Source organism: Strix uralensis, chromosome 11, assembly GCF_047716275.1.
Source record: "Strix uralensis isolate ZFMK-TIS-50842 chromosome 11, bStrUra1, whole genome shotgun sequence".
Classification (NCBI taxonomy): Eukaryota; Metazoa; Chordata; class Aves; order Strigiformes; family Strigidae; genus Strix; species Strix uralensis.
The window spans coordinates 3,703,934-3,719,288 of record NC_133982.1 but is presented as its reverse complement, the minus strand read 5'-3'; the positions used below and the strand labels follow the sequence as shown (position 1 = coordinate 3,719,288).

The 15,355-nt window shown below is 47.8% G+C and overlaps 1 protein-coding gene across 3 annotated transcripts in view; it reads left to right on the top strand.

The window, feature by feature from the left end:
* HCN4 (hyperpolarization activated cyclic nucleotide gated potassium channel 4) overlaps nt 1-15,355 on the top strand; it is a 106,806-nt gene that overhangs the window by 57,385 nt on the left and 34,066 nt on the right. For all 3 annotated transcript variants that reach the window (XM_074880212.1, XM_074880211.1, XM_074880209.1), the window contains exons 3-4: nt 5,382-5,543; nt 14,045-14,263. In XM_074880212.1, coding sequence (XP_074736313.1) covers nt 5,382-5,543; nt 14,045-14,263 — 381 coding nt within the window. The remainder of the gene's footprint in view (nt 1-5,381; nt 5,544-14,044; nt 14,264-15,355) is intronic.

Here is a 15,355-nt window from a genome sequence, read left to right as displayed (position 1 = left end):
TTAGCTCTCTCCAGCAGGGTGTTTAGCTCCAGCTCAGCCGTTATGGCTCCGAACAGAAGCATTGGTATGCCTCTGTGTTGTGGTCCCCAGACCTCCTGGAAAACCTGTTTGTTCCAGGCATAGCACCTCCGGTACTTCCAGAGCCAGCAGGGATGTGCAAACCACACCCCAGCCTGCAGAGCTTGGCACGCTGGGGGGTGAGCACAGAGACAGAGGCTTTGCTGGAGCTGGCCTGGGCCTGGCAGAGCTTGGCACACTGGGGAGCTGAGCACAGAGACAGAGGCTTTGCTGGAGCTGGCCTGGGCCTGGCAGGGCCGGTTCAGATTGTGCTGGACCAAGCTGCCGCGCTGCACAGCGCTCCTGCAGTGTCCTCGCTGTGGGCACGCAGTCTCAGACAGTCCAGCCTCCACGGCCCTAGACAGACAGACGCACTATTGCAACATCGCTCTCAAGGATCTGAGAAGTTCTGGTGACCTGTTGGTTTGGACAGCCATACCAAGCTGTGTGCCAACACAAAACAACATGTCTAATTAAACATACAACTTTGATTTCAGTCAAAGCCCTTGTTTCACTGCCAGAGCCAGGCCCCCACTTCTCCAGGGTGTCCTTGATTTTTTCCAGCTCAAGTGATCAGGTTAGAGGAATCCTGCTGCAGTGCAGAGCCAATTGAGGAGTACTGTACAGAGTTATTTGGGGCTGACAAGATTTCAGATTCATACTGATAGAATCCTGATAGCTTGTTCTGTATAAGTGGGATTTCCAAGATGGAGCTCTTATATAACTTATATATAAAGATGACTCTGTTGAGGAAAGTTTTGGTCTTCCCACTTTCCCAAGCAGTCCTTTCAGAAAGAATTGCAAGGTATCCTTTGGCTAGGACAGAGCCGACTTTGTAACAGGGAATCTGAAGCCACAACTTGTTTTGGACAATCAAGAAACAGGGATGTTAGCTCTATCAGAGAATACCCTTGGAAAGAGGTGCTTCTAAGTGTGAATCTGTGCTGTGTCCTTCTCCTCACTCCCTTTTTCCAAATCACAGGCAGCAGAAAGCCAGAAAGCACAAGCAGTTTCAGGGGCAAAAGGAGGTGTGATGCTCTGGGACCCAGCCTGGGTTGTGTTACAGCAGGACAAGAAAGCCCTGAGTGTTAATGATGAAAACCAAAGAAGTTCCAATTACCACTCACGTTCCTCTGCTCGTGGACCAGCTATTCTAGAATGTTTCTTCCCCACCTCTCCCTGGCGAGCTATAGACTGCTTTAGGGCACTGCAGCACTGGTTTAGGCACTCTCTAGCACGCCAGTGGAGTTAGTATTCCCTGCAACACGGGCACCTATTTACAGTAGGAGTATCTTCGCAGTGAAAGGTGTTCGTTCACACCCCTTCAGTTATTCCTGTGTGCCGCACAGTGCGTGTTTCTTACTTTTCTCTTGCATGTGAATGCAAATGTATTCAAAGGAGTGGGCATGAGCTGCTAACTCCTGAGACTGACATTTGAAATGGGATTTGTCTCACCTGCAGTTCAGACATTTACAGTCGGAGTTCATTATCTAGGCTTATTTTATGGGCAGCAGAGGGAAAGAGAAATTCCTGACGCAGTGCATCTCCGCTCAGGTAAACAAGTGCCACAAACCAGATGTGTCACCCTCTGGGTGTGTGCTTCCATCCAGTGACTCTAATGAGATAGTCTGAATCTCAAGGTCCAAAAGTAGGTGAGCTGAATCCACCCTTGCAGAAAGCAGATATTGTCTCTACCTGTGTGGGAAGTTTGTGTCAGCTCAGTTGTGATCCTTCCCTCTAGTCAGTGCTGGGCTTTAGAGGGCAATCCTGAATGGCCACTGAGCTCCTGGCCTCTCTGAGCTCTGCGCTGAGAACATCCGTGCACTACAAGGGCAGAGGCAACCCAGTGTTAATACAGAGACAGGACTCTCCTCCCCTTTGTGCTTCAACACTGGGTCCCACGCTTACAGGTGGGTTACATGATGAGCGGTGTCCAGCGGTGAAGGAGAACCTGTGAGCCAAGATGTACACACGCTCTGCACAGAGCTGCCATTTCTTGGCCATCAGCAAATGTGTGAGTTATTAGTGCATGAGAGGAGGCAGCGGGGCCTAATGGCAGAAGCAAACACACTCATTTATTCCTGTTTTTCAGAGGTGCACCAAAGAATAAAGGCTTTCTGCCCTAGCCTGACTAGAAGAGATCCCAATCATCACGTAAGAAACTCCATATCCATTTACCTTTCCCTTAAACCATCCATTCCCTCAGGCTCTTCACTCTCTGCTTTTAATATATTAAAGGAAGAAAGGCACTTCCTAAATCTGACAGGGTTCCTTCCTGTCCCTGGCTGGAGTTCCCTGGGTTACAGGATTGCTGGAGCTCTTTGAAAAACACACATAGGTGAGAGAGGAAAATTCATTAGCACCGTAAAACCCTGGTGATACAAAAGATTCATTCAGAGATCCTTCTGCAAACTGCTGCTCTGGCTTCATTAAAAGCATAGCCTGTGGCTGTCACTCAAATAGACCGGATTCGCTTTGGGTTATCTAAATGAGAATGATCATTTCTGCAATGGAAAAAAAAAAAAAAAGGTGAAACCAGTAGGAATTATTCTTTATGAATTATGTGCTCAGCTTTCATACTGACCTATTGAGTCAGCATTGAGAGTTGGATTTCCTAGAACAGCCTTTCATGGTGGATTTTGGATATTTTCTTCTTTTCAGCCCAGAAATATCACTAGAATGGCCTTTCTCACACTAAGTGACACTGTGGACTCCAGCTGCATCATGGATGCAGCGGAAATAATGGAATTTAGAAGCAGTTATCCAAATCGTTCATCCTTCTGGTTTCCAGCATTCTTCTGTGGCTCCCTCCCAGTCTGGATTCAGCATGTCGGCATCTCTCAACGCGTATGACCTCGTGGCATCGTGATTAAGTGGGGAAGTGTTAATATCTGGTGTGGAAACAGGCATTCAAATTGAATGTCTGTCAGAGCAGCAAGGAGTTATATGGACTTAGCCGTACAGTCACATAGCATGCCTATGGCCTGTCCCCTGCTCCAGATACTTCCCTGACAGGCATCTCCCTCGGTAACCACCTGCCCCTCCAGAGGTGATGCCCAGGCGGCTGAGTCACCCGCTGCATGCCTGTCTTCTGACACCGAGGCTCCGTGGAGCCCTGGCAGTGCTCTGGGGGTGTTCAGCACTCAGGAAGCTCTAGGTGTGCCTCTCCCTGCAGTTTCAGTTACTGCACTATCAAACCGAAAATTACTGTGCTATCTTATATAAGCCCATAGCAGGGTCTCTGTGCCTTTTGTCCCACTGCCTGGTGACCTGTAAGAAAGTTGTGTTTACAGGTTTATTTTACATCTGAAGAACTGACAGTTAATCCTGCTGCATCCCTAAGGAAATGGTGAGCTTGGATATGTGTCACTGTGTGCGCTGCGTGGCTCACTTGGAGGTCAGTTTTACAACAGCACTGGGAGTCACAGTGTAACGAGAGGTACGGTGGCAGCTCAGAAAACAAGGTGCGACCACACAGGGCTGGAGCAGCAGCACAGGGCTGAGGTACGAGAGCAGAGCTGCACAGGGGGACTTGGATGGTGACACAGCAGAGTGGAGGGGCTATGGCAGGGCTGTTGGGGACTCCGGGACTGAGAGACCAGGAGGGGCTACAGGGTGGGATAAACAAGCTCTGTGGGAAGCTTCAAGCTGATGTAGCTGGATTAGGACAGGGCTGATTGAAATGCACCCTGGAAGGGTGGTACCATCCTACAGGTCAGGGTGGAAATGCAGGAATAGAGCTGGGACACGCTGCCTCATCTGATTCACAGTAGTCTTCTTTGCTCCTCACATTCCTCTATTTTTTGTTCCCTTCCATTAAATCCAACTAGGACATTGTGTCACCACATTGCAAGCTGGGCTGCAAAACAGCCAGGCTGTATGTGCCTTCAAACCGTGGGGAGGCCTCCTGAGAAGGCCCAGCTATGGCAGCTGACAGCAGGGAGTCCCCCTGCTTCATTCACACACGGCTGTCCAAATATTTCACTCGTCCTCCACCAGAAACAGCAAGACTGTGTGTGGGGAGCAGTGATTAACGTTTCTCCAGATGAAACTCTAGGGCAGGACACGTTGGCAGAGCTGGGGTATGGCTGTCAGGCCTCCACCCATCCCGGCTCTGTCACAGATTGCCGTGGTGACACAGCGGCACGTGGGAGAGGATGCCAGATGTGTTCAGTGTCTCAGTTTTCAGGGTGATGCAGTAGGCTTTTTGAGGTGGAAGCCAGCACAATGTGAGGACTAATGGTCCTTACTGGATCCAAACCACTGCCCAATGACAGTTTGAAGGTCTCCTCTCTTCATGAGCTGTGTTAATGGCAAACGAGGCCAGAAGGTGGGCTCTGTGCTGAGCCACACAGGGCCAGCCAACGCTCTCCAGAGCCCATCTCTCCTCACTGTGGCATGTTGTAATGTAGGGAAAACCAAACCTGGGTGGATATGTAGCCCAGGATAGCCTTTGCTGGCATGCCCTGTGTGTCTAACTGTCATCACAAAGCTGGGCATAAAAGAGCTAAGCGCCCCCATGCCTCCACAACACACCACCCACCTGTAGAAAAAAAAATAGTGTCCATCAAGTAATTCTTGACTGCATATGCAGCTTTAATAATATTTCTCAGTGTGTCCTGCTCATGACTAGTACTATGGACAACATGACCACAGACTGACTCCCTTTGCGTTCAAGAACTAACTGCAGAGGTGTGGCTGCTGTTGCTTGCTTTCAGGTTTCTGAGCTTCCTTGCTATGAACTGCTATACATATTTCCCTTTTCCTTGCCCTCCTTCACGTAAGACTGGAAGTGAATACAAGAAATGCAAGAAAATAGTTGAATCACATCCTCTTCTAGAAGTCTCTGCTGAGTTTGAGGCCATTCTTTCTTTTATTTGCTACTTGCAGAGGCTGCATCCGACATCCAGGACAAAGACAGCTTCCACCATGGGTCAGTGTGTAGCATATATTCAGCAAGAGAGAAATCAAAGAAGGGCATTGCAGTTAAAAAGATGTAATCATAGAGTTTATTTCTGATGAGTGACTGATGTTCCAGAAATATTTGCAACCAACTTACTTTATAAAATGAGTTATGGAGCTTTTAATGTAAATTAGAAGGCAAAATCAAAGGGCAAGAGGGGTGAACGATTATGATTTTGTATTTTGGTTTTTAATCTGTTTTTCAGCTGGTTCTGCTTGCATACTGTGACTGACCTGAGCTGAGCTGATGCAGCCTTTTCTGTTACTTTAGAAAGGTTCTTGACCCTGATACTGCATCTAATTATGTTGGGTTGGCTGTCTGGGGAGCTCTCATCTAATCTGCTCCCTGTTGGCCCCTGCAGATCTTCCACATGACCTACGATCTGGCCAGTGCTGTGGTGCGGATTGTGAACCTGATTGGGATGATGCTGCTGCTGTGTCACTGGGATGGCTGCCTCCAGTTCCTTGTGCCTATGCTGCAGGACTTCCCCGACGATTGTTGGGTGTCCCTCAACCGCATGGTGGTAAGTGCCTGCCTTGCTTGCTCCCTCATGGCCCTAAACCTAGGCCCTTGGTCACGGCGTCACCATTGATTGCAGCATCGCCCTCCCAGCACTAACATGGCATCCCCCAGCTTCCCATTTCCCCCCAGCTCCTTTTAGGGCCTTCCTCCACTATCCAGCAGGCATTTGTAAAGCCCCGGCGCTGTGGGCGTGGAGGCTTCTTGGAGACAATCTCTGCAACAAGACAAGTCTCAGGGCTGCAGAGCAGGAACCAGCCCCAGCAGAGCCTGCTGCGGGCTGCCTGCAGCAGAAGGCAGGGGCCAGGCTCCCCCTCCTGGCAGGAGACAGCAAAGAGCAGGAATGGAAACGGTTTTCTGCTGAGGTCTGAGCATACTGAGCCAAAGGCAGGAGGCAGAGAGGTCTTAGAGCCATAGCTGGGTCTGATCCATAATTCCCATTACTGGTCCCAAGGAAACTGTTAAGCCTTCTGCTCCATATCCACCTGAAGCGTCAGTGTGATCACCCACCCTTCTCCCTGGGGAGCTGCACAATATCCCATTAGAGTGGGCTGAAACAGACTCTGCCAAGGCACAGTTTGTCGTGGTATCAGTAGCCAGACTTCCCAATAATGGCCCAAGCTGTGCTGCTTACTCTGCTGTTTGCTATGAGGGAGATTTATGCCATATGGTAAATGCATGGGTAGTTCGTGGTACCTTTCAACCATTTCACAGAGAATTCAGGATCTTTTATTCAAAGGGACAATGTCCAGTTGATTAAGCAGCAAAAACTGACAAAGCTTAAAAAATTGCCTCTTATTGCAGCTCTTAACCTCCAGATTCCCCCAGCCAATTTCTTCTTGAAAAAAAAAAATAATCAGGCACTCGGGCAGAACAGAACAAATGTAAAATGTATAAAAGAACTGCCAACTTCCCATGCCTCCCACGTGCAGAGCTGTGGGCACATGCTGCCCATGCCTGAGAAGAGTGAGCATCCATGAAAAAGTCGTCTGTTTGGTGTTTATTTATTCATTTCTTCCCTCTGCAATAATCATTCACTTCCTGCTGTTGAAGGGTGCCAGACTGACAGTTCTGGAGACTAGAACCCTATATTTATCTACAGTAGAAGAACAACCCATGCAGCAGCTGCCTTATCTTCCACTGTGCTGCCTTTTCATTATTTATATGGCAAGAACAATGAAAGATCAGAGCCCCGTTGTGCTTGTGCTATTCAGGTTCAACAGGGCATACAGCTCCTCATCCTGGAGAGCTCAGAGGTGCAGACAGAAATCATCCCCATCGGATGAAGTGACTTGGTCACGGTGCCCTTGCAGGACAGCTTCAGAGCAGCAGATTTGAACCATGTTTCCTTTATCCTAACATTTGGGTGGAGCTGCTGTCTGATGGCAACAAGTTCTGTTTGCTTTTCCCATCCAGCCCTGGGGGAAGAGGTAAAATCTAGGGTTGCAGAGTTGCAAGTGTGATGAGAGCTGCAACACGAGCTGAAAAGTGACCTGAAGAGTCGAAACAACCAGGTCTGCTGCTAACTGGTGCATGGAAAACCTTCACAGAAGGCCGTAACTAGCAGTGGCAGACACACATGGTGAGAGGAAGAATAATCCAGTGGCTAGAGCACTGACTGAAAGTGGGACACCTGGGTTCAGTTCCTAACCCTGTTCTGTGTGATCCCAGGCAGTCAGGTGGGAGGCTCAGAGAGTTCTGTCTCCCCAGATGCTTCTCAGGATAAGTAAATACTGTAATGGTGGGTATCTATCTAAACAGTCCGAGAGACCTGGGGTTGTACTGAGCAGGTTGCACAAATGCATGGCACAGGCTAATGCAAATTGAGTCTTGGACACTTTTCACTCAGAAAACCACTTGTGTAACCCAGTGGAACGAAGAGCTGCAAACATAAAGAGGGAAACAAAGCTGAATTTATATAGTCTAGAAAAAAAGTTACCAGGGCCAGACTATGATTAGAGCCTATAAATGACCATCAAGGTAACTGTGCAGTGAAGGGATAGGATCTTGAAAGGTGGCAGGAGACAGGACGGAAGAAGAAAAGATTTAGCCTAGGCACCTTTTTTAGGAGCAGGACTGAGGAGAGGGGGTAAGGGTGCGTCCCACAGGCAGAAGGGCTCAGCGGAGTCTCCAGGAGGGGCGGGGTAGAAAGTTTCTATCCAGAGCAGAGCTTTACCAGGCAAGGACTCATGCTGCAGTATTTGTCTTCCCAGCCTTGAGAGTCTCTGAAGCTGGGAATTAAACTTTCCTTGTGTGATTTTTTCTCGTTCTCCTCTGCAGTTAAATCACCTTCACTTTTTCCACGTAATAAAAGTGAAAAAAAAACATTATCTCAGTGACTGTCTCAGAAATGGAGCCTCAGGAAACTGGGATGAAGAACTAGAGAGATGGTTATATGCCCCACCTACAGTTCAGGTGAATTCCGCTCTAGAAGCTGTACAGGAATATGCCAGCGCCAAAATAGCTTCATTTTAGAACATTTAACAAAGAGAATAACTAGTTCTTCTGGAACCAGACAGTTTCTTCTCACAATAAGATTCTGTCCTCTGATCTCCTGACATTTCCAGATGTGTCACTGGGACCAGTGATGGATGTGGATGTCATGATTAGTGCAACAATTTACGTATAGTCTATAGTGGAGTAACAGGAGAGGCCACTGAGTCAGGAAACAAGAAACCAGTGGTCTGGGCTTTCTCAGACTTTGGTGCCAAGATCATGATGGCAGTTTCCAGAATGGCTCTGTTCGAAAGCTTTGATGGATGGGGTTCAGAGGTGGAAGGCCAGGATGGCATCTGTCTGTGACAGAGAGTTGGTAAGTTGGATTTGGGAACATTCTATACTGACCTGGTCACAGCTTTGAGGAGAAAAATATACTTGGTGCACGACCACCCTGATTGAACACAGGAACCAAAAAGCTGGGATGGAACCACTGTAGGAAAAAAAGGAATCTTCTGAAGCTGCTACAGCCAAGGGGAGCTGAAAGTGAGGTGCCAGATGCTTTGGAGGCTTTCTCCTTGAGTATGCTGGTGCTGCTCTTCCACTGCTCTGGAGTTTCCCACGTAGCCACTTGGCAGTCCATAAAACCAGCTCTGATTCCAACGCAACAGGGAAAGAAGATTCATCACGTCCCATCTGCTTCCTAAAGGTTTGATCCTCTTCCAGGGGATCTGTGAAGGGTCTGGTGTTGCCAAAATCATATCAGGGGCTTGTTAAATCCCTGGGTCCAGTTCATCTTAGTGTTTTCTACGTGCACCATGTTTCATCTTCAGCAATTGTAGAAGGAATGTCTCTGTATGACTTCTTTCCAAACTGGCTCTGAAATAGCAGGGAAGGATGTTTTCAGTATTAATTGCTCGGCTCCAATCTCAGGGGCTTCAGCATTAGCTTCCCTACAGGGCGTTTTATTAAAAAGAGAAATGCTAGTGAGTCAGCTGCAGAGTGGCATGTGTGCGGGCAGCAGCATCTCCCCAAGACCCTTACCTGGCAGCTCGTCATCAGAGAAATTTGAGCTCTGCTGAGAACGGAAAGCTGCTGGAAACACATGGCTCACTCCCTTGGGTATTGTGCTGAACTGATAAACCCTGCAGGGAAGGCAAATATCCCCATGTCAAATGCAGCAACCTTGCATGGGAAATACTAATTGCCTTCCCTTCTACCAAAAGGAGAGTAGCTTTCCTTTTGAGCTTAAACCCCCCCTTCCCCGCCCCCCAACACGTTCTTGTAGTGTTGCTGATAGAAAGGAGGAGGAAAAATGGATGCAGCATGTGTTGTGGAAGACAGAGCAATCCTGCATAGATCTCCTGTGTGATTCCTAACTCCCCCAAGCCTCTGGTGCAGCAGATCCCTCCTACCCTCAGCAGGCGTATGACGCTGTGTAGATTATCATGTTTTATAAAATGTCAGGGAGCCGCAAGAGTAGGGCTGCTCCATGATGAGATATGAGCCAGGAGCCAGGGGTGACCCCCGCACAGGCAGTGCCCTCGCCAACCAGGGCACAGCCCTACCAGTCTGAAACAGGGTGGGCAGAGCAGAAGTGGTGGTAACAGAGTCCACTGACCGTTCCAGTGAAGGCAGGGCGACAGTCATGTCCAAGGTCTACCCAGGGACCCTGGTTGGGAGCAGCAGAAGATGGGGTCAGAGGCATGGCTGGACACAAGACTAAAGTGTATGTTCAGGGCCCAGTGCTGGGTGCCCAGGCCTGCACTGAAATGGAGCTCCAGGTATGGATGGGTGTCCCAGGCAAGGCTGACTGTGACAATCAAGACTGGTGCAATCAGAGTTCTGAGAAAATCTCTTCTGTTAGGTGAAGGTCTCCTTGGAAATAAGCCAAGAACAGGCAGGTTCTGTCCGATGAGAAGTTTGACCTATCATCTCCGTTTCTTATCCCACTATTCCCTTCCTTTAAACTGGATCTGAAGGTTTCTTGTCGTGGCCCAGCAGTTACAGTGTTGTCCAGGGGAGGGCAGTGATGTTCAGAGGCCTTAATTTGCAGCTTTTCGTAAGTGGTGTGCAGTAGCAAACCCTGAATAACAACTCTGTGGCCAGATAAGATCACCGCTGAGACAAATGTGGGAGTTCACAAGCTTGAAATACGCCCTTTCACTACAAACAGCTCCTTAATACTGTGAAATGTTAGCGAGGTAAGTCAGGCATAACATTGTGCCCATGGACTATGCCCCTACCACAAGAATTTGCCAGGACTTCTCTGTGTCTTTACTTCTCTCTCTAGTCTTCTCCAGTGAGGGTTCAACCAGGTACCCTCACATGTATGTCAGACCCAGAACATCCTATAAGACACCATACTGTTTCTTTAGGTGCTTCTGTAAACTACTGCAGAACCCAACACTGCTTTTGAAGAGCTCCAGGAACGTGTCCAAGTATTCAAGGGTGGATCTGAGCAGAGGCATTGCAGTCCAGACACTAATCCCAGAGAAACTCTTATAGTACTGCCAGTGTGGATGTTAAAAACAAGCTAGTCTGAGAAACCGCTTCAAAGTAATTTTAACTCCCTTTTGCAAATGCTCGTAGTGCCTGGCATGCGTCTGAGATAACATCCCTCTTGACTATGTTCAAGCACAGATCTGTAGCTCCATTTTAGCTTGCTTTGAGATGTGGTTAATGAGGAGTCATTTTCTTTCTGCAGTTTAAGGCCTCATTTACCTACCCTAATGGGCCATTTTACCCACTCCAGTATATTTGAAGGAGTACAACCCTCCCACTGTGGGGACTGGCATAGAGGAATATTGAGCATAGGGGTACGACTGTTATGGAAACAAGCTGTATCAGTATAAGGCACCGTGATGCTAGTAAACTTGTCCCACAGTACATTTGGAACCACTCCTACTAGTCTGGCTTAAAGTACATCATTCTTGACCTGCCTGCTTATTCTGTGGAAAACAAAAGAGTGTAGAACAGGCCTAAAATTAAAGAAATACTGAGACCTGTAAGCAAAGAGTCATCACACAGATTGTGCCATGAGGATCCAGAGCTGTAGGTGCTCTGGTTGTGTCCTAAAGGTAATCGCTTTGAAAGGTTTCCCCTTCATGGAAGTTCCTCTCTTTCAGCAGTCCTTGATCTCTTCTCCCAGCAGACCACATTGCTCAGGATTGTTTTTTAAACACACCGTGTTTTCCTCCAGCTCTAGCCCCTCAGTCTGTCATTGCTCAGCGACCTCAGTCTGGCACAAAACAGGCTGTCCTCACAGGGAGCCGTGCTGCTGATGGGAATTGGGGTTGTGACTTCTAAGTGTAGAGTTCCCAGGGAGCCAGAAGTGTTTCTGCAGGCTATAGGGGCTCAGTGGTGTTGGATGTTGTAGTTTTGGTTGACTAATTCCTACAAAACACTGGCAAGCTTCCTCGTAAACAGCACTCCTGAGCAGCAAGTTGCTGGAAGAATGACTTTTAAAACTTGAACCTGCCAGATACCCAGATGTTCCTCTTAGGCTCTGATCATTCATGGCCATTAAAGACCCTGGCAGCCAGTTTCCTGATATATCAGATTCCAGCTCAGCTATTCGTATTCTATCTCACCAGATTCCCTTTGGAATTTCAGCTCAGCATTTCTTTTCTCCCTGCTCTCAAATTTTGTTGTGAGGACGTGGTGCTCTGTTAAACTACTGCCACACTGAACTCAGAAGGCAGCAGCATGTCTGCGGTGTCCAGTGAGAAATGCCTGCATGGGAAAGGAATTCATTTAGCCAGGAAGGGATGGGACAGGACACCCGCACTACTACCTCTGCCCCAGTAAAGCTGTGAATGTGCTGCCCACCTTTACAGGTGATGCACCATTTTAAGCAAAGGTTGGTCAAGTGTAACTGCTCCTGCCTGTTGTCTCAGGATGACGACTTCCCTCCTGAAGCATGGACAACAAATGGGTTAAAGTGGTAGAGTTTACAGCATTTGCTGTTCTGTAAGTGCAGGGCCATGGCTTTATGACTGCTGGTACTACAGGGCTGAGGGAAAGGAACTGGGGCTCCTGGAATTGTTAACAGTGAAAATACAGGGAGGCCTGTGTAAGGTGTGTGAGATGTTTGATGCCTTCACAGATCAGAAGTGGGTCTGCAAAATGACACAAAACCTGGCTGGTGGAAAAATGGGCCCCCCCTACTTCTTTGGCCAGGACTCTAGGAGCCACAGCATAGACATGGGTGAAGCAAAGGAGCAAGCAGATTTGGTGCTTACACCTCAGGCAGCCCCCGTGGTCAGATCCTTCCTGCTGCCCTGCACAGGCAGCAGAGTGCAAATGCTCTTTGCCTTCCTCTGTAGCTGGCTCCCCTTTGGGCTGTGGCTCCTCACACACTGGCAAGCCAGCTGCATAGCCAGGAACAGAGACACCAATGGCCACATTGTCCCTTGTCTCTCTCTGCTGACTCCAGGGTAGTTTTTTCCAGTGCAGGAGGTGAAGAGGTTCCTGCTTTGTTAGGGAGGTGAGCCCAGACAGGCTGGCGTCAGCAGGGAGCAGTCTCTTCTGGGCCTGTGAATGTGCTGCTTCTTCTGTGTCTGCTTTGCTGTCACTTCTGTTGCTATGCCCTTCTTGTTGCAGTGTGAATCAGGCCTGTCTTGCGTAATGTAACTGAATATGGCCAGGGTAACACTATCGCCTGTCTTTGTCCATGTGCTTATCTCCTAACCAAGCATTAACATTCTCCAGAGGGTCCAGCTCTTTGCCACAGCTCACAAACAGCAACAGTACGCTTTGCTTCTGTTTACTACTTGTAAGCTTACTGAAAAATTTCCATCAACATTAGTGACACTCAGCTGTTTGCAGAGAGGTCGTCAGCCATCCACCTGATTGTGATTAGATACCTCCAAGGAGGTGTCCAGTAAACTCCAGGCCTCCCAGCATTACTGGTCACTGGTACTGAGGCTGCCGCATCTCTCTGAATGGAGTTTGCAGAAGTATTGCTTGTCTGTTTGACAAGCCACAAACCAGGCCTTCTGTACAATGACCTTCTAAGTTGCCATGGTATATATATCAGCACAGCTATATCCATAATGTTAACACCTTCGTAGGAACAGAAAGAAGACTGATGAATGTACAGATTATGTGCTGCAATGAATGTCACTGTAGCAGAGGTATTTTTTCACATACCTTGTAATAGCAATGTGTGATGACAGTGCATTTACTTTACAAGGTTTTGTGGCAAGGACTTGCTAGCAAATAATACCCACAGGACAGTGAATGTACCTTGAGCTGTTCCATGAACTCAAGCTAATCAGAATAATCGTGAAACTTATGTTGGTTTTTCTCCCTATCCCATGATGTAATTGCTGAGGTTCTTCTTGTGTTAGTTGCAGTGGGAGAGCACAGGGTGTTCGAAAGAAGCCATTGACTTCAGCTGGCTTCTCATGGTGGTATATTGCATCTCTCAAATGAGACCATTTGTAGTTTCTCAGCTCACTGAAAAAAGCCCTGTTCTACACTGAGAAGAACTTGCTGTCTGGACATTATCATCTTAATTTTCTGCCCTTCCCATCTCTTCAGGTAATGACCAGAGATCCTGACCATTTCCTAAATTGCTGGGGAGTGATTTTTCCCACTCTTAAGATCTTGCTGCTGGCAACCTTGCTCAGGCTCTCTTTTAGCAGTTCTCTGTTAAAGTCCTTTTCCCAGTGGATTAATTATTTGCTTCAGTTCCTTCTACCACATGTGGGTCATTTTGAAAATAGCGCAATGCATCATCGCAGTTTATCCCAGGTTACCAGTGTGTCTGGCTGTCTGGCTTCCTTTCTGGAAAGTTTTGCTGGAAGGAGTACATGGAATCTGTAAAAACCCTGGCCAAAGTCAGTTAATGTCAGATGACTAAATTTGGGCTTTTTTTTTTTTTTCTAAAACTGAGTGTGCCCAGCAGTGCCAAGCCATCAATGAATTGCTTGTTTAACATATAGAGGTGCTTTAAAAATGGACTTTTGGGTCTAATGTTAGGTATCCTTTTCAGAAATGTGTTCATCTCAGAGAATGTCTTGTCCCACTGCTAAAGCTTTGTCTGTCTATCTGTCTCTTTAGAATGACTCCTGGGGGAAGCAGTATTCCTATGCGCTGTTCAAGGCAATGAGCCACATGCTCTGCATTGGGTACGGGCAGCAGGCGCCCGTTGGCATGTCAGATGTGTGGCTCACTATGCTGAGCATGATTGTCGGTGCCACCTGCTATGCCATGTTCATCGGCCATGCCACAGCCCTAATCCAGTCTCTGGACTCCTCGCGGCGTCAGTACCAGGAGAAGGTAAGGACTGGGCTTTGCAACCCTTATGTGACCCAGGGGTGGTTTACGCACTGTCTGGAGGAAGCCAGGGCTGTCAGTGACCCATGTGAGAGGCCAAAGGTGCGGTGTCTTTGTCACCATGGCAGTTGGTTGGTAATTCATACCCATCCGTTCACTCAAACAGACCCTCAGGAGGAAATAGATGCAAGATCAGATGAATAATAGCAGGGCAGGTGGGTGATTCTTGTTGTCTCTGACTGTCTTTTTAGATCAACATTATCAATGTCACTGGTATCTAAAATTGTAAGTCACTTTTTCCTTTCCAAGATCTTGTTTCAAATCCCAAGTGAATGTTCCAGAATGTGCAGCTTTTGTTTAGCAAGTACTTTCTTTAAAAGTATCCAGATTATTCACTTCAGTGCTCATGAGTGAAACTACGTAACAAACCCCAAAGCACGGATCAAAGCTCAGGAGCTCCAAACAGGTTCCCCAGGTAGCTATTGAATTAATTGCACAGTTGTTGAATTGCATAATGTAGGGCACGGACAGAAATGTCACAACTGATCAGGTTACCACTGCAGCGGCAGTAACTGCTGCTGGTGGGTTTAAGATGATGCTGTGAATTTGTAAGATGGTAAGGGGCAAACAGGGACAGTCATCGTGATTCAGCTGATGAGGGATAACTCATGGAATTGTATCAGTTCCTTCCCTCTTTCCATGCCTTCAGTATATTGCTATCTGTACAATCACATTTTGTTATCTAAAGCAAAGGGGCTGCTGGTACAGTGATACTTTTCCCTCTAGGACACAGACAGGCAAAACTTCTGCCTTCAACTTCTGGTTGAGCCAGTAGGCCTGCACCTCCACAAAACAAGAGAGCTGCTTGAAGAGTGACTGTGTACAACTAAGAGCAAGGGCCTGGGTGGCTCGGAGGGGAGTAAGGGGCGTCACCACAAAGACAGTAGGTTACTTTCACACATCAACAAAAGCAACTGCCCTCAATTAGTAGGGCTGAGTCTGCCAGAGGCAAGGAGGTGTTATGGTCAGAGTCTTAGGGATACATTTGATCTAAAGATTAAGAAAAGGAAGAATTAGTTGCTAGCCCTATTCTGA